The 27486-nt window shown below is 48.0% G+C and overlaps 3 protein-coding genes across 3 annotated transcripts; all 3 read right to left on the bottom strand.

Moving 5' to 3' along the window:
• Positions 1 to 639: 639 nt before the first annotated feature.
• LOC140917921 (zona pellucida sperm-binding protein 3-like) lies at positions 640 to 3930 on the bottom strand. The gene is made up of 9 exons (XM_073361451.1): positions 3444 to 3930; positions 2675 to 2793; positions 2491 to 2594; positions 2240 to 2417; positions 2039 to 2159; positions 1847 to 1938; positions 1613 to 1758; positions 1364 to 1489; positions 640 to 819 (listed from the first exon to the last, which is right to left on the bottom strand). The coding sequence occupies exons 1-9, from the start codon at positions 3855 to 3857 to the stop codon at positions 713 to 715; spliced, it is 1407 nt and encodes a 468-aa protein (XP_073217552.1). The 5' UTR covers positions 3858 to 3930; the 3' UTR covers positions 640 to 712.
• Positions 3931 to 11165: 7235 nt separating this feature from the next.
• Positions 11166 to 16222, bottom strand: LOC140917920 (zona pellucida sperm-binding protein 3-like). Its single transcript, XM_073361450.1, has 9 exons — positions 15809 to 16222; positions 14237 to 14355; positions 14043 to 14146; positions 13793 to 13970; positions 13595 to 13715; positions 13403 to 13494; positions 12987 to 13129; positions 12692 to 12817; positions 11166 to 11340 (listed from the first exon to the last, which is right to left on the bottom strand). The coding sequence occupies exons 1-9, from the start codon at positions 16220 to 16222 to the stop codon at positions 11207 to 11209; spliced, it is 1431 nt and encodes a 476-aa protein (XP_073217551.1). The 3' UTR covers positions 11166 to 11206.
• A 7162-nt stretch (positions 16223 to 23384) lies between these two features.
• Positions 23385 to 26663, bottom strand: LOC140917919 (zona pellucida sperm-binding protein 3-like). The gene is made up of 9 exons (XM_073361449.1): positions 26239 to 26663; positions 25383 to 25501; positions 25199 to 25302; positions 24949 to 25126; positions 24748 to 24868; positions 24552 to 24643; positions 24299 to 24441; positions 24038 to 24163; positions 23385 to 23557 (listed from the first exon to the last, which is right to left on the bottom strand). Exons 1-9 carry the CDS (start codon positions 26650 to 26652, stop codon positions 23427 to 23429), a joined length of 1428 nt encoding a protein of 475 aa, XP_073217550.1. The 5' UTR covers positions 26653 to 26663; the 3' UTR covers positions 23385 to 23426.
• Between the last annotated feature and the right edge of the window lie 823 nt (positions 26664 to 27486).

The raw sequence follows: 27486 nt of genomic DNA, 5'->3' as shown, positions 1-27486 counted from the left end.
CTGTAGAGAACTAGATAGAGCCCCGGATAAACTGCAGGCTAGGATCCCAAAGTGGGTCACCACCCCATTTTAATGGGTTTGCCAAGGCTGTGTTAGACTGGCTCAAACTAAAGTTGCCGACTGAGCCCCAGTGCCCAGGGCCAAAGCACAAGGGCTTCAGCCCTGTTTGGCAGGTCAGTCTTTTGCCCTAGGCAGTGGGGCTCAGGTTACAGCCCCTGCTCCCCAGGGTAAGCCATGGGGGTTTGACCCCCTGGACCAGGGCAGTAGTTGGACAACGGGGATTACAGTGCAATGAAGTTTAAAAACCCTTGCCCTAGAGCATCACCTAAAGCCAGTCATGGAGTCAGTAGGAACTCCCTCATGGCATCTGTTTCACTTAGAGGGCGCAGTGGCTGGGGGATGTGTGTTCTCTCTACTGCAAGAGCCCTGTAATAGTTACAGGTGCCAGATGGACAGTTCAGGTGGAGGGAAATCCCCCTGCCATTTGCCTCTGGGAGCCTGAAGGCAGCAATCTCTGCTTTCTTCACCTTCACATGATCTCTCCCCATGCAGCCCCGTGGGTGTGTCCATAATGTGGTTGGTGCATCAACCACACCATTTCCTTCCCCACAGAAGGGAAGGCATCTCCCTTGCCCATTAATACGTCACAGACCAGAATCAGGTCATTGGGGTTTATTTACATTAGACAGAAGGTAAAAAGGCCTGTGACTGCTCAGGCACTGGAATGGCTGCATCTTCTGTATACGAGTATCCCCAGAGTAATAAAGGCCAGTGCAATGGCAGCTGCCACTGAGATCAGACCAGCTGTAGAAGAGAATCCTACAAGAGGAAGGACACATGGTTAAAACTGCAGCTAGTTGCTTCTCCAGCAACCTCTCCTCTCCAAAAATCTACCAGGCACTCGCTGGGTACATGAGTCAAGGCCACAGTTAATAAAATGGGGGATTTTTTCTTTGAGCTGTATTGTAGGGCTGTGTTTTTTGAAGTCTTTTATAGCCATACATATTGGAGTTTGTCTACTAGAAGTGGCTGGAGCAGGAGATCAGCACCTCTTTATAAATCCCACTGGATAATAGGTTGCAGGTCTCAGGTCACACAACTGGTGTCCCAGCAGATAAGCCCAGGCTACGGTGGCTGACAGTCCTATGTTTGACTGGCTCTGGTTGGACCCTCTCAACAAGGAGCCCTTCTTGAGTCTTGTTGACTCATTATTAACACTCCCTCCTTGGACTAAGGGATTCTTACAACTGACTTTGTAAAACTCATTTCTTCCATCTTTTAGTGCATCTTTTCCCAGCAAACCTAATGTAGATTAGTAGTGACAATAGAGGCACCATGAGACTTGTTCATTAGAACTAGTTACCCTCTGATGCTGCCTTCTCTGCTTCCATTTGAGCAACTGAGAGATCCCTTGATCCTTGATCAGTATCCAAGATGATCATGGGTCCTACCACAACATCAGCCTCAGCTTCCCTCACCAAGGGCTCACCTGTATTGGGAGAGAAGCACTACTAGAAAACCAATCCATCCCATTTTGGGTGGAAGATCCCCCAGGAACAGTCTGCTGGAGTAAGCCAGACATCTTCCCAGGTGAAGTGGGCACAGAACCTACCATGCCTGGAGGCCACATCTCTCTGGAAGCGCCTCCCTGACCATCTGTCCAGAGGGCTGCCTCTCCCAGACTGTCCTCCAAGGAATGCGCAGTTCCCAGTCTCACAGCACCTGCAGATGTCTCGGATGCCTTCCACTGGAGACCAGCTGGAACAGAACAGGAACAGTCATCTACAGTGAAGAGTTCTGTTCTAGGCTGCCTGTCACTCCCCTGATGGGGTTCTAGGCTACTCACATGTTGCCTGCTTTGTTGAAGGAACAAGCCTTGTTCAAGGCATCTGGGGCTTGCTCAGCTGCAGTGACTTTCAGATGACAGGTGATGTAGATCTGGAAGGGAATTGGGAAGAGGGGTTAGGACCATCCCAGGGGACCCTAACAGCTGCTTAGCCTGGGGAAATCGACTTGGAGCAGAAATGTGGGCTCTCACCAAGTTCCTGGCATCTCCTGCAAACCTGAACACATCCACCATGAACTGCAGTGAGTCCTGCCTGGGCCTGGGGGATATGAAGGCCGAGGTGGTGTCATCTGATCTCCCATCCACCAGGCACCTACACACAAGAACTCTGGTTAGTAAGATCCCCACAGACTTGAGGTAGATTCTAGACTAGAAAGGGCTCCCAGCTCTTACCCATTGAAGTCAATGACAGCATAGCGGGGAGAGGAGTCCCTGTCTGGGCTCAGGGTGGCCACACAGCTGTCCACAAAGAGCCTCAAAGCCACATGGTTCCCAGTGCTGACATCAGCTTGGATATGCATGACCTCCCCCAGCTGGAATCCATTGGAGGGTCTCTCAGCACTCCAGTCATCTGGAAGGCAAGTTGACAGTGAGCAGGACAGACAGGACAGGGCTCAGCTCCCCTGAAGGGACCTTCCACCTACCATTCATCAGGTGCAGGGAGAAATCCAGCCTCTCCTCAGCAGACAGGGTGGAGCTGAAGGGAACCCATGTTGGCTTGATGGCTTTACTGCTCACATTGTCCTTCCTGGGAGGAGGAGCAAACCTCAGTCACTGAGCCAGATTCCAGAAGGGGAGAGAGGGGATCTGAGCATCTCAGACTCTCACCTGGGGTAGTGACACTCAATGGGAATCACAGCTGGATTGGTTCTCAGGATCACTGGGTTGCTGGCAGGGGTGGGGTTATAGTTCAGGCTTGTGCTGTAAACCAGGGAGTCTGGGGTCATCTGGAAGGAGGGGACATTGGACAGATTAAGGGCAAGTAGTTCAGCTGAGAGCTGAGAATTTAAGACAGTTCTCCAGGAAGCGGGCATGTCTTCCAACAAGTAGTTCCTGTGCTCATTCTGCTGAGCAGCCATCGAAATACTGGAGCTATGGTAGTGCCCCCCATCGCATGACTATTCACGAGTTTCCTCTGTGCCTGTTCTGAGGTATGTGCCATACAGTGACTGCCCCCCCCCATGTAAAACACATCTCACTCCACTTCTCAAGTTACTGCGCTAGCAGAGTACAGAAACACATTCAGCTGCCTCCTTCCCATCTACAGGGTTTGGGGAGCTCACAGAATTCAGTGAGCCAAACTGGGCTTTCCTGGCAGTAAAAGTCCCTGGCTTGGACTGAGCACAAGGGTCCACTTGTGAAATCTGACAGAGCCACCATGGCTCACTCCCCATGCATGCTCTTAAACCTCCTTTTGGAGCATAAAGACATGAAATAGTTCTTAACTGTAAGGAGACTGAAGACTAAGGGGAAAAGACACCCTCCCCTCCAAGAAATAGCTAGCGGCTCAGTAACTGAGCCAAGACCCTGTGCTGCACTGTTACCCCTTTTTAATCCCACAAATAGGAAGCTCCTGGTTTCTATGAAGCTGCCTTACCTGCAAGGTGCTGCCACATTCATGGAGCCCAGCTGCAAAGGTCACAGTGTTCTCTGCAGCATTAAGGGATGTGTACCTGCAGGTGGCCTGGCCAAGGCTCAGGTCAGCAGCTTTGATCAGTCTCCCCGTGCCAAACAGATCCCTGTGCACAGTGATCACCATCTGAGCCTCCTCACACTGCACTGTGACAGGCTGCAGCAGGGACACAGCCCTGAGCTGGGAAGCATCAACCCGAGCCCAGGGGGAGGGCTGGGCAAGAGAAGGCACATGGGCTTGTCGTTGAGGGGGCTCAGCTCTGGGGGTGGGTCTCCAGACGGCTGAGTCAATCCTAGAGAAATCCCAGGGATTGTAACAGGTCACCCCACTGACCACCCAGCACAGAAGAGCAAAGCCCAGGCTACCTCTGTACCCCATCCTGCCTACCAGTAGCAAACCCAGTATGGGGAGAATCTGCTGCTGTGGGCCTTTTATACCCTGCACCTAAAGCCAGTTCACAGCTGCTCCAGGTAATGAACACCCTCCCCTAGACTGCAAGCAGCTGGGGCCCAATCACATCCACTACCCATCCCTGGAGCAGGGAAATGGGAGGACCAATGGGAATCAGCTCCACCTGTTGGTCAGTTCATCAGTTGTATTCTGGGAGATTCCTGTGAGGTTTCATTCAATTAAATCTGACACATTTTGTCGTGGATGTGAAACATCAGCTGTGCAGAGTCTGCAATGCTGATACTCAATTCCAAAGGGGATTTTTATTATGGAGCAGTGATCGCTGCATCATGGTTACGTTTGAAACCCACTCTCTGTTTAAATTCCTGGTCTCTGAATTTTGCCTCTTATCTGAACTTGGTGTCGATAGTCAGATCAGCTCCCAAACTGGCAATCTAGTTCAGCGGCTGAGGTGCATTTTGGGATGCCAACTTGAGTTCATTTGACCAAAGGGTTTGCCAGCCACAGCTCTCCCAAGTGGCCTACTTTTAAATTTTGAGTATGCTGTTGGAACAATCTAATCATGATATTTTTGCACAGCTAAGAAATGATCAGGGAGGGATCCCCGTGAAACGGAGATCGTTGGGCTACCCCTGCTGAAGGCTAAGGTCCAGTCCAAAGAACAAGTCCCAAAACTTAGCCTATCCAAAATCCTTCTGTTTTATTTCTGGTCCTGGGGAAGAGCCCAGGGGTTTTCTGTGAGCCATGCATGCTGTGCCTGTATGCACAGATAAACACAGGATTCCTCTTTCAACCAGGGGACAGGGCACTGGGCTAGGAACCATGACCCAGCTCCTCATAGGTAGTTAGGCTCAATGGAATTTAGGAGCCTAAATACCTTGGAAGAACTGGGCCCAGGAGACTGTAAGTTCAAGATTTGTTGCTTCCAGCGATGGCTGTTCATATTTATGTGTATTTATACTTGACTAGCTTCCTCCGCATGCACTAGGGGAGACAGGTCTCATTCTCCCCTGTTTTATAGGTAACGTCACCAAGAGGCTGCACAATGGTCCTCTTGGGAAAGGTCACATTTATATCTAGCTCATTAATATGGCAGACCTGAGTGTCATCCACTGAGCCAGGCTGTCTATTGAAGCGAACATCCAAAGCATGTGGTTGGTTGTCCTGTCTGTAGCCACGGTTCTAACCACTAGAGAACACTTCCATTCCTGACACAAGCAGCCTGACTCTGCTGCTGTCTAACCAACCGTTGAACAGTCCACTTATACGGTGGATTAGCTGAATGGGCAGAGGGCCACGGGCTGGTTCTAAAGGGCCTGCGTTAAATTGGATGCCGATCATGGTTGGGCATTTTATGGTTCCACCTGATAGAAATTCTCTGTAGCCAGTTCAGTGAAGGCCGCAGCTAAATTTCTCTTTAAAACCAAATTTTGCATTTTTTTTTCAAAATCACTTACATGGGAATTGTTAGGGGGCTTATTCCTTCACCTACTTACTTCCCTGGTCCTTCTCGCATGAACAGAGAGCAACAATACCCGAAGTCCAAAGGTGCAAACAATTCGATGTTTATTGGGGTGAACTTCCAGCAAGCATGATTCCAGTTTCCTTCCTTAGTATCCTCCTTCCCAGCTCTGACACCACAGAGCCTTACACCTGTGTCCCTGTTCCCATTTCTGCCCTTTGCCAAACATGATTCCAACTTCCTTACTCCCATTCCCTGTTCCCATTTCCCCCTTTAGCAAAACATGATTCCAATTTTCTTACCCCCATTCCCTGTTCCCATCTCCCCCTTTAGCAAAACATGATTCCAATTTTCTTACCCCCATTCCCTGTTCCCATCTCACACACCCACACCCAGTCACTTCCTCATTGACTACAGATTATATAGTAAAACTTGAGTTCTGCTTAGCTATACCTTAACCAATCATTTTCCTGAAATTTAACTAACCAATCCTAACATATTGTAACATGATTATGTAACCAATTATATCCCACCACCTCAATTAGTTTACACCCAGCAAAATTAATTATACAGCAGACAGGAACAATCACAGAACCAGACAGAGATTATACAGACAAACAACAGCAAAGTGGGAACTATAATGACAAAACAATACAGAAGTGAGGATTTCACATCCCAGCTATTGATAAGTGAGTTCTTGCCAGACAGGATGCTATCAAACTAAGTTTCCTTTTACATTTTCTAGGCACTTCCCTTTCTCTGGAGGTGATAGGAATACAATCCTGTCCTGATAGTGCCTAACAGCCCAATAGCACCTTATTTCAATGTGACTAGTTTGGAATGTGAGGATGTGACCGTTCACTTCCCAGCTTATGGCTGCCTCTGCTGCTTAGCCAAAGGCCTGAGCCTAAGCACAGGGCCACAAACTGTCACAGTAAGAGAAGGCCCTTACACTGGCAGACAGTGGTTTTGATTCTTTCTTTTATACCTCTATCACTAGCCAAGTGATAAGAATACACCTAAATTCTTAGAGTATAGGCCTTTACAGACAGGCCTGAATATCTATATCCTAACACTCCACCCCTTTTTTTTTTCTTTTGGGATCCTCCTGCCCAGGTATCCCTGGAAAAGCATAGGACATATGGCGACACATTTCCTGATAGGGCCAGGCATCAAGGTGGAAGGTGTCGATATTCCATTTGTCCCACTGCCCCTTGTGTAGTATTGTGCCCTGCACCTTCTCTCATATGGGCATACCACACCTATTCCAATTAGTGTTCCAGACTTCCCATTAGAGTGGGCCTGAGAAGGTTGGGTCCGGGTTGTCTAGTACACTGCAGGGTTTGGAGGGCTTATTACATTCCTAATAGGTTATCTCCCTATGCAACGTAACACAAGTACAGTTAACAATACAAAATCCACAGCAACACCGAGTCCTGACCACTGCAGTATGGTCCAACATCCAAGACACCCCCAGAACACTTCCTCTCCTCCTTCGACGGGGTCACGATCTTGTGTCCAGTTGCTGGCAGTTGCAACAAGCTGCTCCTTCAAGTTTTGTATGCTTTTGTCCATATCACAAGTCCATTGAATGTTCACAGAGAAATGGGATATTGTCCAAACCAGCTTGACCACTTGGTATGGAATCAGGCAGTAAGCCCTGGCTTATTCACAGCAATAAGATTCACAGATCCATTTGTGCACCAAAGTCCATATAGCAGCATGTAGATGGGTGTAGTTTGGTTATGGGCTGGTGTAATTGTGCCCCCAGTAATATGTACATTCCCAGCAAAACACCTTATACACAGTACACCCAATTGTCCACCCCTTGCATAGGCCATTGATCCCGCTCCTCTATAGTCATAGGAGAGGGGCACATCCAAACATCTTCTATTAATTTACACTATTTTACACACACCCCCATTGATTTCCAGTGAGCTCCTCCCCTTCTCATTATTTCCATAGGGCTTGTGGGGGCCACCTTAGTTGCCATTCCATTTCCAGGTACCATGGTAGCTATTACACAGGTGCTGGCCTCCTAGTTGAGAATTTGCATTCCCATACACATCTTCCCCCCCAAGGCCAGCCTTTGGAAGCCATCCCCCACCCACATCATGAGGTTTTCTGTTCATTAAAACACAACAATGCTAGCAACAAGACAAACACCACAGACAAACAACACAAAACATAGATCCATGGTATTCTGGGTTATTTTTCCGCTGGCGCCAGCTTGCTTGTAGAGTGTCTGAAAAACAAAAGAAACAATTTCCACCCCCCTGGTGGGGACAGATTATTGCTTAATAATAATACCACTTTCTTTTACAAATGTCCTTGCTACTTGCAGGAAAAACAGAAGAATTACCTCCAGACTGTCCTTATTTTGTTCTATAGTCAGGCTAGTGAATTACCCCACTCACTGGTCATTTATGAAATTCATGAGATGGTGTACCTCAGTTTCCCCTCTTGTACAACAGACCAAGTTTGCAATAGTTTCTCTGCTGTACCAAGCTTTAAGTTTATTCTCAGGTAATAGCTGAGACACAGCTTCAGATTTTAGCACTGTACACACACACACACACATACCCCTTAAGGTTAACCTGTCCCCCTTATTTTCAGGCTTGACTTGTTTTTTTCACCTCCCTTTCCTGAAGGGCCATAATCTGAGTCTTCTAGTAGCTTGTTTGCTGACCAGATGTATTTGTTATTTGCAGCTCCTTTGTGCCCATCAGCTAGGTAATTTGCATTTACACAGAGGATTACTAGCTTGCTTCTGGATCCAAAGCTGTTAGCAGCTCAGACACTGTCTTAAAAGGGAAGCATTTTACTTCCACCAGAGTTCTGATTACTTTCCACTTTCATCTCCTGCTCCAAAACACAGCGATCTGAAAAAGAAAGCACAACCTATTGTGGCTCCTTTTGGAGCCCTATTAGGATTTTAATGAAGTACCATGTTTTATTTGCATTTCTTTTACTCCTTTTCCAATATACACTGCACATGTCCTGGGAAAATGCAAATTCCTTACATATAGTTTAACCTCCATAACATCATATTAGCCAAATTAATTTTACACAAGGTATAACTGCCTCCCCCATGCCTACAGAGTTTTCATGCAGAACCCACCAAAGCAACAATCTGATCCCCCAGAGCCATCCCAAGGCTCAGTGTTCCCATCATTCCTCCCCTTTTCCTTTTCTTTTACCTGTGCACACATACACACAAAATTCTGTTTTGCCTAACATCCCTTGCACTGTAATTACTCTTTTTACACAACTGTACCCCGATTACACTTCCATCTTGTACAACTAGACACAACTAGGGGCAGCCAAGTTAAGTTCCAAAAGAAACCTCTTCCATCCTTTAGTGATTTTGATTACATTACCCAATAGTCAAATAATTTTGCTCAGATTCTCTCTCTGCCTGCAGCCTGCAGCAGTCCCTTATAGACCATTTCTGTGGGAAAAGGGCCCATTTTCCCTCAGAATAGCTGTAAAGGCTTCTGGGGACAGAAGCGTAGATGGTGATAGTAGCCACTCTACCTGACCCCCTTGGAAAATTTAATGACCAAGCTTCCATCCAATGTGACTGCACAGAGTTGCACATACAGTTACATTTATATAACTGGGTTTTATCACTAAACAAAAACTTCCTTCTTGACATCTCACATAAGTATCCAAAGTACCCTCCATTAAAACTTCAGAAAAACAAAAGAGTGTGGAAAGGCAGGTTGCACTTTGAAACTTTTATTTTTTTTTTCCTCTACTCCCCCAGGACCAAGTCTCAGATCCAGTCTCTAAAGGTGGTCTGTTAACTCTGCTTTTGACCTTAAACCCTTTTGTGCCAAATCATCTTTCACTACCCCTAACTAATTTACCCTTTGTCACCGTGCCTCAGTTCCCCTGTGTGAGATGGGGATGATTACATGACCCCTCCCTAACTGCAGGTTTGGATAGATAAATGCAGTCATAGTGGAGGGATATTAGGGGCAGGGAGCTGTCTAGAGTGGAACAAAGGGCTGGGTTGAAAGCTTAAGGAATGGGGGGAAGGTTAAAGTTGTCCTAGAGGCAGCTGAGCAGTCAGTATCTCTGCAGCACCAGGCGTGGGAAGGTTGGGAGAACAGAGGGACGGTCAGCGGCTAGAGCCAGCTCTGCTCTTTTGAGGGCAGTATGTGTGCAGAACCCTGCTGATGACCTTGAGGTGTGTTCTGGTGGTTGAAGCACTGGCTTTGGACTCCCCAGCTCAGGGTTCAACTTCTACTGCCATATTCTTGGGTGAATATGGCTTTCAGGCTGGGGAACTGGCTTTCTTGTTAGTTACATGGCTCCCCTGGAGCCACAAAATTGACAAGAACAGCTGATGTATGGAACAGTATCTACCCAGACACTCCATCATCCTAACTACATGGACAGAAGTGCTACACCACTCCCTGCAATGGTTTTATGATGTTGCCATTGCAGGGGAGTTACATTTCAGCACAAGTGTTCACTGTAGACAAGGCCATAGTTTTCCCCACAGCAGCACAGCCCTATGAAGATGTTTAGGAGGCACATGGGATTATTTCCTATTCCACATCTTGTCAGATAGGAACATGCATCTTAGCTGCTGGCATCCTCCACCCTAGCATTACTGGTGCCCTCAGTGGTCCTGCTCTCTATGCACCCCTTCCCGCCCCCCCCCCCCCACCAGGCCTGCTCTGTCCCCTGCATTTGCAGTTTTCCTTCCAAGGGAGTTTTTACTGTACCAGGTTTCAGAGTAGCAGCTGTGTTAGTCTGTATTTGCAAAAGGAAAATGAGTAGTAGTGGCACCTTAGAGACAAGCTAATTTATTTGAGCATAAGCTTTTGTGAGCTACAGCTCACTTCCTCGGATGCATTCGATGCTCAGATAAACTGGTTAGTCTCTAAAGGTGCCACTAGTATGTCTTTTCTTTTTACTGTACCAGGACTTTTCTACAGCAAGGCAGGTTGGATGGAGGATGCTGGCTACAGAGGTCATCAGAGCCCAGCTGCAGCGTCCCTTCCCCACACTGTAAGGGGTGTCATGCAGCAGAGTTTTCTGACCAAGATAGTGCAGGAGGTTGTTTAAGTGATGTTGGCTGGGCCACTGTATAAATAAGCCAAGCCCTACTGAACCACCGCAGGGCCAGGACTATGACTAATGCCTGGCCACCAAAGTTATACCAGGGATGAGTTTGGTCCACTGGTAGCTTGTTCTCCTTAGCAATAATGCTACCCTAGACTTGACCAGGTGTAAATTCCAGCTGGAGGAAGCTTATCTGCACTTGGCTGTTGAGCTTGCCAACTTTAAAATAAAATGGTTGACTGGGGTATTGTGAGGGGCTAGTTGCCCTGACAGTGATACCCTGGTACATAGGGAGGCAGGGAGCCCCTCCCACTCCACAGCCACACTAGTTATAGCGTGGGTGTCTCCCCTCGAGGTGGAATTTATACCTTTCTATCTAGGATAGGCCTGCTGTTAGATCGGTTCTCAGCATTCTGGCTGCCTCTAGCTGTTGTCACCAGTGACTTCCAGCCATGACTCCCCCTGCAAATGAAGGCAGACTGCTTTTGTTTGGAGAAGGACTACAGGTAGCAGGTGTTAGATCCCAAGCAGCTCAGGACAGCACTGCCAACATTTCACATTAACAGCTCAACTCTGTTGCCAGGAGAGAGGCTAACTCTGCCCTCATCCCCCCACTGTGTGAATAGTAATCACTGCAGTGTCAGTTCATGAGAGGACCAGCTGGTTGAGTTACCCCCACAGCACAGAAAGCATCACTCCCACCCATTAAGAAGTCAGCACTGACCAGACTAAAGTCCATTTATGGGTTTATTTTACATGACACAGAAGGGCCAAGTCACATGACAGCACCAGCCATTGCACGGCTGCGGTTTTTGTATATGAAGCAGATGGTCAGAGTCACGGAGGCCAAACCAATAGCAGCCGCCACCAAGCTCAGCCCAAGCACCAGCCCAGGAGTCTCTTCTGCACCTGTAGGAAAGATCTGTGGTTAGAATGGGAACCAGGCACTTCTCCAGCTTTAGTGAAATCGCTGGGTGTTTGCATCCTACATAGGCAAGCCAGTTATTCCCTCTTTTGTAGCCAGGCATTTGATTTTTCCCTTCTTAAGTGTAGTGCTTAGCACTTCCATCTTGAATTCTCCAGTCAGTTTTGAATTCTTATCCTGTACTCCAGAGCGCAAGCTGAGAGGGGTTGCACGGTGTCAGCCACCCTTTAAGTACACTCACCCCTCTTATCTAAGAGATTCACAAAAATATTGACTAGTACCAGACCCAGGGACTGTCTGCTTAAATACACCCTCTCAGAGTCACAGCAGACTGCTGATAACTACTGAGTAACATCTTTCAACCAGTTGCATCTACATGCATTTCCTTAGTTTGCTTATGAGACTCATTGGACTGATCCAAGGCTGACTAAAAAAGTCTATACACACACCTGACATCTGCTTCCCCCACCTCCTGCACCACTAGGCCAGTAATTTCCTTTTTTGACAGTTATTGATCAAACACAAATGTCAAACCAATTCATGCTGCCTACTCCCTATAACCCTATTGTCTTCTAGGCGTCTACCTGTAAGGTACGGCACAATCAGTTTGTAATAAAGTTGGGCTAACTAGTCCCCCGCCCCCCCCCCAGATATATTCTTTAGGCAGAGACATTAAACTGATCTAAGATCCAGGAGAGGACACAGAACACATGTACATCAAGAATAGACAAGGTATCCTTTTTTTAAATCCTGTCCTTCCTGAAGGAGCTATATCCATCTATAGCTACATTCCAGTCATGAGATTTCTCCCACCAAGCTGGGACATAAGCTAAACTTATGTACTTCTACCACCACTTTATTCCCCATACTCCTTGGATGTTGATCCACAAATCCAAGACATGATCAGATTCCCACCTTGTTAATCCTATGACCCTACTGTAATTTTCCATGTTCCCTCCTAAATCTAGCCCTCTGTTAAGGTCACTCTATTGGTTCTGTGGTATGTGTTTTGTCATAACTTCCTGGAGCAGGAGTCAGGCACTTCCTGTTAAACAAGCCACCCAGATTATAAATTAGTCTCAGCCACTTTAGTGCTTCAGCCCAGCTGGGGGTGGAGTCAGGAGTGGAGGATGGAGAACTTCCCTGGATTCTAGTTTGCTTCTTTTGGGTCCTCCCCACTGGTCTGACAGCCCATAGGTTTGTCCTGGCAAAGCCATTTACTCAGTGTTCCCTTGGGTTGCAGGGCTGAGCCTGGTGGTTGCAGGGAGTTTTCACTTTTCATAAAAGGCCCAATGCCCTGAAGGTGCATGGATTACTACTATACAAGTTAAGTACCTGGTGATGCTGCCTTCCCTACTTCCATTTGTTCTTCCACAAGATTCCTGGATCCCCAATAGGCATCAGTGATGAACAGGGGTCCTACCACAACATCAGCCTCAGCCTCCCTCAGTGAGGAGTCACCTGTATTGAGGTAAGAGATGTTACTACATCGGTGTTGCTTCTTTTGTTATCCACATTGTGATAAAGCCAAGCTGAAGGTCCCTGGGTTGTCTAGCAGAACCCCCTTTTTTATTGAGAGAGACCTAAACACCACACAGCCACCTATTAACTCTGATTATAGAGATCCTACCATGCCTGGAGGCCACGTCTCTCTGGAAGCGCCTCCCTGACCATCTGTCCAGAGGGTTCACTCTCCTGGACTGTCCAGCCAGCCCACAGTTCCCAGTCTCACAGCACCTGCAGATGTCTCGGGTGCCTTCCACTGGAGACCAGCTGGAACAGAACAGGAACAGTCATTACAGTGAAGAGTACTGTTCTAGGCTGCCTGTCACTCCCCTGATGGGGTTCTAGGCTGCCTGTCACTCCCCTGATGGGGTTCTAGGCTGCCTGTCACTCCCCTGATGGGGTTCTAGGCTGCCTGTCACTCCCCTGATGGGGTTCTAGGCTGCCTGTCACTCCCCTGATGGGGTTCTAGGCTGCCTGTCACTCCCCTGATGGGGTTCTAGGCTGCCTGTCACTCCCCTGATGGGGTTCTAGGCTACTCACATGTTGCCTGCTTTGTTGAAGGAACAAGCCTTGTTCAAGGCATCTGGGGCTTGCTCAGCTGCAGTGACTTTCAGATGACAGGTGATGTAGATCTGGAAGGGAAGTGGGAAGAGGGGTTAGGACCATCCCAGGGGACCCTAACAGCTGCTTAGCCTGGGGAAATCGACTTGGAGCAGAAATGTGGGCTCTCACCAAGTTCCTGGCATCTCCTGCAAACCTGAACACATCCACCATGAACTGCAGCGTGTCCTGCCTGGGCCTGGGGGATATGAAGGCCGAGGTGGTGTCATCTGATCTCCCATCCACCAGGCACCTACACACAAGAATCAAGGGTCAGTAAGAGTCCCTGATCAGTCTTGTTTTAGTCTAGAAAGGGCTCCCAGCTCTTACCCATTGAAGTCAATGACAGCATAGCGGGGAGAGGAGTCCCTGTCTGGGCTCAGGGTGGCCACACAGCTGTCCACAAAGAGCCTCAGAGCCACATGGTTCCCAGTGCTGACATCAGCTTGGATATGCATGACCTCCCCCAGCTGGAATCCATTGGAGGGTCTCTCAGCACTCCAGTCATCTGCAAGGCAAGTTCACAGTGAGCAGGACAGACAGGCATGGCTGGGCTCCCCTGAACGGACCTCCCACCTACCATTCATCAGGTGCAGGGAGAAATCCAGCCTCTCCTCAGCAGACAGGGTAGAGCTGAAGGGAACCCACGTTGGCTTGATGGCTTTACTGCTCACATTGTCCTTCCTGGGAGAGGAGGAAACCTCAGTCACTGAGTCAGATCCCAGACCAGGGACTGAAGGGGAGGGAGGGGATCTGAGCATCTCAGACTCTCACCTGGGGTAGAGACACTCAATGGGAATCACAGCTGGATTGGTTCTTAGGATCACTGGGTTGCTGGCAGGTGTGGGGTTATAGTTCAGGCTTGTGCTGTAAACCAGGGAGTCCGGGGTCATCTGGGAAGGAGCAGACATGGAAGGGTTAACAGCACACAAGTGACATACAAAACTAGTAGGTTACAGCAAGACCTAGAGAAACATTTCCTATTAACAGAAAAGTCTTTCAAACACGTGCACAACCATAGATGTAAGGTAACAGGAACTCTGGTTTTAGGGCTCCTTCCGCAGAAGGCCAGCCAGGTAAATACTGGTGTGTACTGTAGGCTCTAGTGCTGTATAGCTCTAGTCATTGCTAGAAATAGATGCTGCACTTTCCTACAGGTAGTCATCTTATCCCCCACAGTGCAGATGAAGTCACTCTGGAAGTCAGTGAGAATCTAGCTCCCATTGGGCACTCCTTTATGCTGTTGGCCATCCTTCCCTGGGCAGGATGAATTAATCCAGCTGCCCTGGCCTATTGTTATAGGGACTCTCCCATGGCAAGAGTCATTGTGAAAGTGAGACAGGGGAAGTCCAACAGCTGGTTGCGACTATCTCTTAGCATTGCAAGCAGGGAAGCGGATCAGCATGGTGGTATCTCAAGATATGACCCAAAGAGCTCCGTTTCCTTGCTGATAACACACTGGCCTACAGCCTCCCACAGCACTGGGCATCAAAGGCGCAGCAGAAAATTAAGTGGGATCCATGTGCTCTTGTCCACACCATGTACTTCTCTAAAGTTAGGGCTAAAACTACAAAAAAGCTGTGTTCTTAACTCAGGTGAGCTAACTGGGGTTCAAATAGCAGAGAAGACCTGGCACATCTTGTTTTAACCCAGGTTGCAGCTGAGATGCAACCCCAGGCTCCTCTACAAGTATTAGCCGAGCTGCTAACATAAGTTAGAAAGCCAAGCTGCTGTAACTTCACTGCTGTTTGACCCCCCAAGATAGCCAATGCTAAGTAAGAACAGCTTCTTTGAGTTTAGATACACACTAGATCAAACCCTCTAGAAGGGCACTATTGTGAGGCAAGTGTTAGACAAGGAAACCCCAAGCTAATCAAGTGACATGTGCCAGGTTCCTGCTCTCCAACTCAGATACGATATTGGGGGATCATTCACTCACTTACCCCCAATCCTTATGGGACTCCAAGGAGGGAGAGGTCACAACCCATCAGTGCATTTACTTGGATTTTCTTGTGTCTTACAGGACCAGGCCTATTCTGGCCTAAGCAAGATTTACAGCCTGTGTCCAGGGGGACATTCACACAGTGCTACCAAGCATCCCTCCCCACCCTATCTTTGGGCACTGCTTTAAAAGCACAGCTCAGGATTGTTTTGTGGGACAGGTGACATTAGGGATTCTGATGCAGCATCCACAAGGGAGGACCAGAGTTAATTCCACCCTTTGGTGCCTTTAACCCAACATTGCTTTTACACCCCATTTAGCCCCCCCAATAAAGCACAAATGGGACAAAGTGTATGAGGCTCATCTTACTCACAGGTGGTCTAGCTTGTATGAAGCTGCCTTACCTGCAAGGTGCTGCCACATTCATGGAGCCCAGCTTCAAAAGTCACCATGTTCTCTGCAGTATTAAGGGATGTGTACTGGCAGGCAGCCGGGCCAAGACTCAGGTCAGCAGCTTTGATCAGTCTCCCCATCCCAAACAGATCCCTGTGCACAGTGATCACCATCTGAGCCTCTTCACACTGCACCAGGACAGGCTGCAGTGGGGACACAGCCCTGAGCTGGGAAGCATCAGGCCGAGCCCAGGGATAGGGCTGGGCAAGAGAAGGCACATGGGGCTGTCTCTGAGGGGGCTCAGCCCTGAGGTTGGGTCTCCAGATGGCTGAGTCACCCCTAGAGAAATCCCAGGGATTGTAACAGGTCACTCTACTGACTACCCAGCATAGAAGAGCAATGCCCAGACCACTCCTATACCCCATCCTTCCTGCCTGAAGCAAACCCAGTACAGAAAGAAACTGCTGCTCTGCGACCCTTTATACCCTGCACCTAAAGCTAGCTCACAGCTGCCCCAGATAATTAACACCCTCCCCCAGACTGCAGGCAGCTGGAGCCCAATCACACCCACTGCTCACACCCTGGAGCAGGGAAATGGGAGGAACAATGGGAATCAGTCCCACCTGTTGGTCAGTTCATCAGTTGTATTTTGGGAGATTCCTACCATGTTTTATTCAATTAAAGTTTAAAAGATTTTGATATGATGGAAGTGCCAGTTGTACAGTCTGCTTTGGGAATGATGGATTCCAGGGGGCTTTCCGTCATGGGGCAGTGGTAGCTGCACCAGAGTTAAACTTGTAACATGGACTTGTTAAAGCCGAAGTTTGCATCCTCTCTGAAATCCACATACCCAGGCAGATCAGTTTCTGGGTCAATGGCTGGGGTGGAGATTGTGATGCAAAGTTGAGTTCATTTGACCAAAGGCATCTTCTCCAGATACAGCTCTGCCAAAGGGCCTGTTTTTAAATGTGAACATTCTTATCATGAGAGTCATAGATTCCAAGGCCAGAAGAAAGAATCTCATCTGACGTTCTGACCAGCACAGGCCAGAGAATTTCCCCCAAACAATTCCTAGAGCTGATCTCTCGGAAAAACATCCAACCTGGATTTTAAAATTGCCAGTGATGGAAAATCCACCCCCCTCCCACCTTAGTAAGTTGATCCGATTGTTAATTACTCTCACTGTGAAAGATTTACATCTTATTTCCAGTCTGAATTTGTCTAGCTTCAACCTCCAGCCATTAGATGGTGTTAGACCTTTGTCTGCTAGATTGAAGAGCCAATTCATAAATATTTGTTCCCCAGGTAGATATTTATACACTGTAATCAAGTCATCCCTTAATCTTCTCTTTGTTAAGACAATAAATTGAGCTCTTTCAGACTTTCCCTATAAGACATATTTTCTAATCTGTTACTCCTTCTCGTGGCTCTTCTCTGAACCCGCTCCAATTTATCAATATCCTCCTTGAACTGGATGCAGGATTCCAGCAGCAGTCATACCAGTGCCAAATAGAGAGGCAAAGTCAAATCTGTGCTCCAATTCGAGATTTCCCTGTTTATACATCTCAGGGTCATATCTGGCTGCAGCATCACACTGGGAGCTCACCCCCAAATCTTTTTCAGAGTCACTGCTGCCCAGAATAGAGTCCCCCATTCTGTAAGTATGGCTTACTCTCTTTGTTTCTAGATGTATATATTTACATTTAGACATATTCAAATGCATCTTGTTTGCTTGCGCCCAGTTTACCAAGAGATCCATATTGCTCTGTATCAGTGGCCTGTCCTCTTCATTATTTACCACTTCCCCAATTTCTGTATTATCTGCAAAAGTTATCAGTGATGATTTGATATTTTCCTCCAGCTCATCGATGAAAATGTTAAATAGCATCTGGGACCCCACTGGAAACATGTCTGCTCAATGACAATTCCCCGTTTACGGTTTTATTTTGAGACCCCCACTCAATTAGCCAGTTTTTAATACAATGAACGTGTGATGTGCTCATTTTAGATCGTTCTAGTTTTTTAATCAATATGTCATGTGGGACCAAGTCAAACGCCTCACAGAAGTCCAAGTCTACTATGTCAGTACTGTTACCTTTCTCAACCAAACTCGCAATCTCATAAAAAAAAATCAAGTTAGTTTGACAGGATCTATTTTCCATAAGGCCATGTTGATTGGCATGATTTACATTACTTTCCTTTAGTTCTTTATTAATTGAGTCCCATATCAGCTGCTCCATTAGCTTTCTCAGAATCGCTGACAGGCCTATAATTAACCAGGTCATCCCATTTACCCTTCATAAAAATTGGCACATTAGTTTACTTCTAGTCTTCTGAACCTCCGAGTACTCCAACACTTACTGAAAATCAAGATTAACGGTACAGCGAACTCCCCAGCCAGCGCTCTTATGTGCATAGAGATAGGTACTGCTCGGGGGGGTCCACCTGAAGCCAAGATCATTGGGATACCCCTGCTAAGGGCTAGTGTCCATTCCCAAAGTGCAAGTCCCTAAACTTGTCCCATCCATTCAACTTTATTGCTGGCCCTGGGGAGCAGTCCAGGGCTTGCTGGGAGCTCTGCATGCCAGGCCAGCGTCCACAGATGAAGATAGACAGAAGGACCTGTAGTTTGGGGAAGTTGCACTTGGCTGGGACCCAGAAGGACATAAATTCAAGAGTCCTCTTCTGCTGCTGCCTGTTAATATTGATGTGTATCACTCAGCTCTGATAATTGACCAGAACTTCCTGTCCTACATTGTGAGGGACACATCTCTCATTCTACCCCATTTTACAGATCAGGTAACTTTGAGGCTGCACAAGGCTCCTTCTGGGAGAACTCAGAATAAAATCCAGGCCATTAATATGACAGACCTCAGGGTCATCCATTGATCCATACTGGCATTTGAAATGCTCATACCAAATGCCTCTGGTCGGTTCTCCTGTCTGCAGCCATGGCTCTAACCTCTAGAGCTCACTGGCAGACCAGATACAGGAGCAGAATCCAGGAAGCCTGCATCTGCTGCTGTCTAACAGCACTAGTTACAGAGCAAGTAACCTCCAGGGTAAGGGACCACCCGGTGGTTTTGAAGGGTCAAATCCTTCTGCTGAGCTACATTGTGAGTTCTGTGGTTCCAAATGAAGGAATTTCTCTTTGGGGGTCTTGGTGAAGGTTGCAGCAAAATTTCTCTTTAGTGCAACATTTGGTTTTTTCTTCAAAATCAGTCACACTAGAATTTTGTTAGGTGGCCATTCATTTTGGCTCTTTAGTTTCCCTGTGTGGAATGGGGATGATTGTATTCCCTTCAGCCACTGCAGTTTTGGGTAGATAAATTCAGGGGTGTTTGCAAAGAAGAGTGGAGAGATGTCAGGGGCTCAGAGCTTTCTCGGTCAGGACAGTCATGTGGGGAACATTAGTCTGTGTTAAAGGGTGGAGTTGTGGCAGTAGCGTGGTTAACAGGGGAACCCCATCTGCTGTGTGGGGTGGAGGAGGGCTGGGAGAACAGAGGGACCAAGGGGCTGTTAGGAATGTAGCCAGGGGACCCCAGGGATGAAGGAGGGTCAGATACTTGTTCAGATCAGGCACTGGCTTCACATTCACCAGAGCAGGGTACAGCTCTGGTTCTGCCACTGTCTTCTTCTGTGACTGTGCCCAAGTCATTCTGTATCAGTTTCCACACATGTGAAATAGAGAGAATAGTTCCTCACTCCCACAACACTGTCAGGGTATCTTCACTAATATTAGCAAAGTGTTCATATAGTATGGTGATGGGGCTGTGTAAGCACCTTGCTGGAGGCATCAGTGGCTGCCCTCGGGCGCCACCTCCAGTGTTAGACTCATGGAGAGTCCGGACAACCCTTCTACCCCTTGAGAGGCTAGGTAAGGGGCACCAGTCTTAAACAGAAACAATGAGGAATCTTTATGGCACCTTAGAGACCAACGAATTTATCTGGGCCTAAGCTTTCGTGGGCTAGAACCCACTTCATCAGATGCAAGTGGGTTATAGCCCACAAAAGCTTATACCCAAATAAATTTGTTAGTCTCTAAGGTGCCATAAGGATTCCTCATTGTTTTTGCTGTTACAGACTAACATGGCTACCCCTCTGAAACCTGTCTTAAATAGCAAACGCCTTGGTAGCTACCCTCAGGTCCAGGCCTAAGCATTCAAAGGGTAGAGGTATGCATTTGAATTTAAGGACTCCAAGTGCTAGCAAATCCTCCAGTGCTCCTGCTAAGCGGTACGAGGGTTCATCATCCCCTCTTGTAAATATTGGCATCTTCTGTTCAGTTTCAATGTGGTTGCTTCAGCTCCCAGATCTCTTATGTCTTCATCTGTTAAGAAGGCCCCTGTGTCTGCAGTCTCCTCCCCATGTAGGAGCTGCTGAGCCAACTCACTCACTGCTGATCTCTCTTACTCTCCCCATTCTCTGGAAGAACTCTGGGCCCTGGAGAACACACACACAATGGATGCTAGAGCAGCATACCTCATTTTCCTTTCTTTTTGCAAAGACCAGGCCAAAAATGGCCCAGGCCCATTGTTCCTAGTTTCAGAGCTGTACATCACAGCTAGTGACATTTCCCTCTCCTCTCCCATGCACTCGCTCTGCCAGGGCCGCCTCAGGTCACTGAAGAACGTGTTAATGGAAACGGGTTGGCACTGTAACAAGAGTTTTCTAAAAAAGCGAAGATCAGCCCCTGTAGAGGGCAAGTTTTAGTCAGCACAGAGTTCTTCTCTGGATGTGTGAGCAGTGTCTAGTTAAGCAGCTTGCTGACCTGGGACAGACTTCTTTCACCAATGGCATTTTAATCTAATCAGGCTTCAGCACCGAAGGTGGTTTAAGCAGGTTACGCTAGACCAACACGCAGACAAGCCAAGGCATTTCAGTGAGCACAGGGCCACATTCATCACGAATGCCTGCCTACTGCAGTCATACTAGGGATAGGCCTGGGCCATTATTAACCTGATGGCATTGCTACCACAACTCAGAGTGCTGTGAATAGATACAGAGTGTTGTCAGTACTCAGCCCTGGGCCCTGTTTGAAAGGGGAGTAGTGGCTAGGAGCGGGAGGGTTTCCCCCAGTAGTCTGGGGAAAGGGCTCTAGGATCTTGCAGTTGACAGGGAGCAGCTCAGAGAGAGAGAGGAGGGTGTCTCCTTTAATATTTGTCCATTACATGGCATGACCAGCAGTTCAGCTGTTCATATAGAGGAGGATAATGCCACATACAGCCTGGGTGCTCCCTGGGGTGGGGGGGGGGAGGAGGAGAAATCTCATTGAAATACCCCAGAGGGACAAAGTCAGGCAAGCCCTGAGTTAAAACTGGCAAGAAATATTCGTGACAAGAAGGAGTTCTATAACTCTATCAGACAAAAGGAAGCCCAGGGCCTGCTGCTCATTGGAGGTGGTGAGCTGGTAATAGAAGATAAGAAGGCAGAACTGCTCAATGCTGCCTTTCTTCAGTCTTCAGACCCAAAAATAACATGACTAGATAACTAGCGAAGTTCCACTTTATTGTCTAGGGTAAGTAAAGAATACACAGGAGATTGAATTCATTCAAATTAGTCAAGCAGGGTCTGAGGTCACTCAGCCCAGAGCCACAGGTGATATTTGTCCACTCAGGGAGGACAGGAGAGGTCCTGGCCACCTGAAGGGTTAACAGTGTTCCTCTTTAAAAAGGAGGAGCTGGGGAACCATACAGACCAGTCAGCCTGACCTTGATACCTGGGACGCTACTAGGCCAATGTATAAAACATTCCATTTGCATGTAGCTAGAGGATGAAGGGGTAAGACTAGCAGCCAGCATGGATTTACCAATAACAAGATCACAAACCAACTGGATTTCCTTCTTTGACAAGGTAACTGGTTGGACGGAGGAGGGAAATGCGGGGGATAAAAATATACCTGGACTTAAGCAAATGTCAGGTGGGACTGTGGCTAAAGCAAGCTGGAGAAACGCAGGCTCAGTAGAACTACCATTAGATACATAATGGTCAAACAACTGCAAAACCATGACTATTTATGAAATGACATTGAAGTGTCAGGTCTTGCAGGGGGTTCCTTAGGACTCTGTTCTGGGGCTAGTGTTATTTAACATTAGGGAGCTGAACCTAGGAGTAGAGGTATGGCTCATGTTTGCAGATGAGACAAAGCTGGGTTGTCAACAGTGCTGAAGCTGTAATGAAAGATGCCTTGTAATGAAAGGCTCAAGCTTTTTTTTTTTTTTGAACTTCCATAACCAAATGCAGCAATCCCAGAGATATTGGGGCTCTGAACTGCCAAGCCTAGAAGTGCCAGGGCTCAGCCCTCAAACAAATTAAGCATTGGTTGTAAACACTTTGGAGGATAGAACTAAAATTTAGAGGGATCTTGATAAATTGGAGATGTAGGCAAGAGACAAAACAAAATTCACTAACGTTTAAGATGCTATACTTAGGGAAGACAAACCAAATGCACCAAATACAGAGTGGAGGATAACTGGCTTGTCAGTAGCACTGCTGAGAAGAACTGGGGAGTTGTGGTGGATCACAACCACATCAGGAGTCAACCAGGCAATACTGTCTTCTCCCCTCTAAAAAAACCCATGCAATTTTAGGTTGCATAAACAGATAATATGCAAGTACCACTACTTACAGCTGGCTAGGCCTAAGCTGGAATACTATGTCCAATTTTGGACAGAGCTGCATAGAAAGGATGTGGAGAAACTGAAAAGGATCCAGAGGCAAGAAAAAAAAAGTCAAAGGGATAGAATATAAGCCATTGAGCAAAGGCTGAAGGAACTGGGTATGTTTTGTTTGGAAAAGAGGAGATTAAGGGGGGGGGGGGGGGGAATATGACAGTCTTCAGATACTTGAAAGGCTGCCATAAAAAAGGCTGGATAAAAATTGTTCTCTTGTGCCAGAGGCCAAGAGAAGAGGCAATGGGTTCAAATTACAGCAAAGTAGATTTCAATTAAATCTCAAAAAAATTCTTAACTAAGAACAGAACGACAATGGAACAGACTAGGGAAGTCATGGAAACTTTCAGAGGTTTTCAAAAGAGGCTGGATAGCTATCCACAGGCTCCAACTCTGGGTGATCCAGCCCTGGAGCACCCATTGGAGGGAGAGAGGGGAGAAGAGTGAGCACCCACCAGCAGGCCCCTGATCAACTCTTGCCTCTCCCTCCAGCACCTCCTGCCTACCAATGGGCACCGCTGGTCAGCTCCTCCCCTTCTAGTGCCTCCCACCTGCTGTGGTCAGCAGCATGCAGGAGGTGCTGGGGAGCAGTGAGGGTGGGGCATGGAGGAGTGGAGCAGGGGTCAAGCACCCACCAGCAATTCAGAAAGCCAGCACCTCTGTAGCTATCTGTCTTGGCTGGAAAAGCACTGGTCTAAACCATCCTTCTCATTTGCAGACCCTTAAATTTTTAATGGAGGTGTGGATCCCTTTGGGGATCTGTCTGCAGACCCCCAGGGGTCCATGGACTATAGTTTTCAAACTCCTGCACCTTAGGAGCACCTAAGTGCATGGAGCAGCTTGTCTCCTTTCCCCCTTGCCCACAGAACAGAAGACCCCTCCCGCACCCATTAGGAAATCAGCACTGACCAGATGAGACATTTTGTAGTTTTATTTTATGTTAGACAGAAGGTGCCAGTCACACAGTTCCAGCAGTGGTACAGCTGTGGTTTTTGTATATGAAGCAAATGGCAAGAACCATGGAGGCTAAAGCTATGGCAGCTGCCACCAAGGTCAGTCCCAGCTCCAGCCCAGGATTCTCCTCTGCACCTACAGGAAGAGGTCAGTGGTTAGAACTGGAATTGGAGCTTCTTGGTGCAGACACCCCCACCACAGATTAGGAAGTGGTAAATTCTTGTTTGTGCTGTTCAGCTATTGCTCAGCTTTGTGGACCTGATCCTTCATATTGATTTTGTTGACTAGTGTTTTAGTCCAAGACCAGCTGGAGTCAACTAGAATCTGGATTCTAGAGTTGTGGGTTTTAGGACACCTTTTGGTGCAACTAATCAGCTGAACTGCAGGGGGGCATTGCTGCTAGTCTAGAGATTTCTCTGCAGTGTTTAAGAGGGCATGCCCCTGGATTTAGTTTGCTCTTTTGCTTTCCAGCTGCTGCCCACAGGCTGGATAGCACTAGATTTGTCCTTGAAAGGTCCATTATTCAAGGTTCTCTTGAGGTAGAAGGCATCCCCCAAAAGATTCATAACATATGCTCCCAGGGTACACGGCTGGTTCTTATAACCTAGATGATACCTGGTGCTGCCACCTTCCTGGTTTCCATTTGATCTTCTACAACATCCCTGGATTCTTGGTAGGCATCAAGGATGAATAGGGGTCCAACCACAACATCAGCCTCTCCTACCCTCACTGAGGAGTCACCTGTATTGACAAAAGAATTCATCAACATTACTGCTCTTTTCCTCCTAAAAAGAGGATGACAACCAAACAGTGGGTTTGGCTAAGAGAAACATTTGGGCTCAGCCCCCTATTAGCTATGTAGGATATACAGCCTACCATGTCTGGAGGCCACATCTCTCTGGAAGCGCCTCCTTGGCCATCTGTCCAGAGGGCTGCCTCTCCCAGACTGTCCAAGCAATGCACAGTTCCCAGTCTCACAGCACCTGCAGATGTCTTGGGTGCCTTCCACTGGAGCCCAGCTGGAACAGAAGAAGGGGCAGGGTCACTTACAGTAAGACTTGTCCTCTCCAGGCTGCTGATCCCACCAGCCCCCAAACCACCTCCATGGGGTTCTACTCCAGCTACTCACATGTTGCCTGCTTTGTTGAAGGAGCAGGCCTTGTTCAAGGGATCTGGGGCTTGCTCAGCTGCAGTGACTTTCAGATGACAGGTGATGTAGATCTGGAAGGGAAGTGGGAAGAGGGGTTAGGACCATCCTAGGGGACACTCACTAACACCAGTTTAGCCTGGGGAAATCGACTTGGAGCAGAAATGTGGGCGCTCACCAAGTTCCTGGCATCTCCTGCAAACCTGAACACATCCACCATGAACTGCAGCGTGTCCTGCCTGGGCCTGGGGGATATGAAGGCCGAGGTGGTGTCATCGAATCTCCCATCCACCAGGCATCTACACACAAGAACTCTCGTTAGTAAGATCCCCACAGACTTGAGGTAGATTCCAGACTAGAAAGGGTTGCCACCTCTTACCCATTGAAGTCAATGACAGCATAGCGGGGAGAGGAGTCCCTGTCTGGGCTCAGGGTGGCCACACAGCTGTCCACAAAGAGCCTCAAAGCCACATGGTTCCCAGTGCTGACATCAGCTTGGATATGCATGACTTCCCCCAGCTGGAATCCATTGGAGGGTCTCTCAGCACTCCAGTCATCTGGAAGGCAATTTCACAGTGAGCAGGACAGACAGGCAGGGCTGGGCTCCCCTGAAGGGACCTCCCACCTACCATTCATCAGGTGCAGGGAGAAATCCAGCCTCTCCTCAGCAGACAGGGTGGAGCTGAAGGGAACCCACGTTGGCTTGATGGCTTTACTGCTCACATTGTCCTTCCTGGGAGGAGGAGCAAACCTCAGTCACTGAGCCAGATTCCAGAAGGGGAGAGAGGGGATCTGAGCATCTCAGACTCTCACCTGGGGTAGTGACACTCAATGGGAATCACAGCTGGATTGGTTCTCAGGATCACTGGGTTGCTGGCAGGGGTGGGGTTATAGTTCAGGCTTGTGCTGTAAACCAGGGAGTCTGGGGTCATCTGGAAGGAGGGGACATAGAAGGGTTAACAGCACACAACTGACATAGAAAGCTACAGTACTAGGTTCAGCAAGACCTAGAGAGATTTTTTCCTATTAACAGGATGTCTTTCAACACATGCCCAACTCATGCAATAACCATTGCTGGAAGGTAACAGAATCATTAGAGCTTTTTGAGCTCATTCCCCCAGAATGGCTGCCTGGGGACTCCTGATGGGCACTGTCGGGTCTAATTCTGCACAGCTGTGGTCACCACAGCTACTGCTTCTAGCAGTGTTCAACCATCATGTAGGATATGCTGTTTTCCCTTACAGGAAGGGAGCATTCTGGAAGACAGTCAACATCTAGCATCCTTTGGCCACTCCAGTTCTGCTGTCTGTCATCTCTCTCTGGGAGGAGTGCAGCTGTTGTGGCTTCTTGAAATAGGGACTCTTAGTGGAGGAGATTATTGCAAGGGCATGACTCAGCTCACTGTTCTCTCAGTGGAGAGGACGTTACTCAAAGGGGAAGCTCTGACAGCTAGTAGCTGCCGCTGAGCACTGCGAGCAGGGGAACCAGTAACAGAAGCTATGGACTCAAGTCATTAAGCATCCTAGATGTTAATATCAGACTGGCATAGAGTCACCCATCAGCCACACTACTGTGCATTACAGAAAGTTAGCTGGGGCCTGCATGATGAGGGGGATCAGGATACTTATCTGAACCATTGGAGCTCCAGGCTTCTATGAAGCTGCCTTACCTGCAAGGTGCTGCCACATTCATGGAGCCCAGCTATAAAAGTCACGGTGTTCTCCACAGCATTAAGGGACATGTACTGGCAGGCAGCCAGGCCAAGACTCAGGTCAGCAGCTTTGATCAGTCTCCCCGTCCCAAACAGATCCCTGTGCACAGTGATCACCATCTGAGCTTCCTCACACTGCACCATGACAGGCTGTAGCACGGACACAGCTCTGAGCTGGGAAGTATCAACCTGAGCCCAGGGGTAGGGCTGGGCAAGAGAGGACACGTGGGTTTCTCTGCGAGGGGGCTCAGCCCTGGGGGTGGGTCTCCAGATGGCTGAGTCACTCCTAGAGAAATCCCAGGGATTGTAACAGGTCACCCCACTGACCACCCAGCACAGGAGAGCAAAGCCCAGATTGCTTCTGTACCCCATTCTGCCTGCCTACAGCAAACCCAGCATGAAGAGAAACTGCTGCTCTGGGCCCTTTATACCCTGACCTAAAGCCAGCTCACAGCTGCCTCAGGTAATTAATTCCCCAGACTCACCCTGGGAGCAGGGAAATAATGAATGGGAATTAATGCCAACTGGGAGTTGTTATCATTTGTGTTTTAGGAAACCGCCTACGTGGTTTCAGCCAATTAATAGCTAACAGACTTTGATGCTGATGGGAACTATCAGTTATGTAGCGTGTGATACTGATGACGGATTCCAGATGGAATTTTTGTATGTTATGAATCTTGTGCTGTGAGTGGGAAGCATTTAGTCCAACTGATTTGCTGATGAAATAGCTTAAATCACAGTCTTAAAGATTTATTAGCTTTAGTCTTCACCTCGTGCTCATAAAAGACAGTGCAACTGAGCAAATATGACTCTGTGCTGTTTGGAAAGCTGCCTCAGGGTGAGAAATGCTCCTTACTGCATAGACACCACAAATGGCCCAGGACAGGAATAGCGAGGGAGTGATGCACATCAGATCTGCGGAGCCCTGGTGAAGCTGAGATGGAGCCCCACAACTGAAACAAGAGCAGCTCAGGAAGGAAGTGTTTTGGCAGATCCCTGAGGAATCCAGGAGCGGGATCTCAAGGACGTCTTGCTGGGAACAGCGGTTGTGCGTCGTCTGGGAAGCACTGGCAATCAAAATGCCTCTGAATGCACTGTGCGCTCATGTGAGCATTCGTAAATTAGGACTTGGATGGGCAGATGGATCAAGGAACATCAGCAAAAAAAAACAAACCAACCCAGACTGTTTAGGAGAGTGCTGTGTTC

This window comes from Lepidochelys kempii, chromosome 10 (genome assembly GCF_965140265.1).
Source record: "Lepidochelys kempii isolate rLepKem1 chromosome 10, rLepKem1.hap2, whole genome shotgun sequence".
NCBI lineage: Eukaryota > Metazoa > Chordata > Testudines > Cheloniidae > Lepidochelys > Lepidochelys kempii.
This window is presented reverse-complemented; position numbering and strand designations above follow the sequence as displayed.

Bases quoted from the DNA above. Each gene is read 5' to 3' on its own strand.
- LOC140917921 (XM_073361451.1), bottom strand. From the start codon at position 3,857: ATGGGGTACAGAGGTAGCCTGGGCTTTGCTCTTCTGTGCTGGGTGGTC. The intron at 2,595-2,674 runs GTGAGAGTCTGA...TCCTCCTCCCAG, and splicing joins ATTGAGTGTCACTACCCCAG to GAAGGACAATGTGAGCAGTA. The intron at 2,160-2,239 runs GTAAGAGCTGGG...TCTTGTGTGTAG, and splicing joins GCTGTCATTGACTTCAATGG to GTGCCTGGTGGATGGGAGAT.
- LOC140917920 (XM_073361450.1), bottom strand. From the start codon at position 16,222: ATGGGGTATAGGAGTGGTCTGGGCATTGCTCTTCTATGCTGGGTAGTC. The intron at 14,356-15,808 runs GTAAGGCAGCTT...GCTCCTTCCCAG, and splicing joins AATGTGGCAGCACCTTGCAG to ATGACCCCGGACTCCCTGGT. The intron at 12,818-12,986 runs GTAGGATCTCTA...ACCTCAATACAG, and splicing joins AGACGTGGCCTCCAGGCATG to GTGACTCCTCACTGAGGGAG.
- LOC140917919 (XM_073361449.1), bottom strand. From the start codon at position 26,652: ATGGGGTACAGAAGCAATCTGGGCTTTGCTCTCCTGTGCTGGGTGGTC. The intron at 25,303-25,382 runs GTGAGAGTCTGA...TCCTCCTCCCAG, and splicing joins ATTGAGTGTCACTACCCCAG to GAAGGACAATGTGAGCAGTA. The intron at 24,442-24,551 runs GTGAGTAGCTGG...CTTCTGTTCCAG, and splicing joins TTCAACAAAGCAGGCAACAT to CTGGGCTCCAGTGGAAGGCA.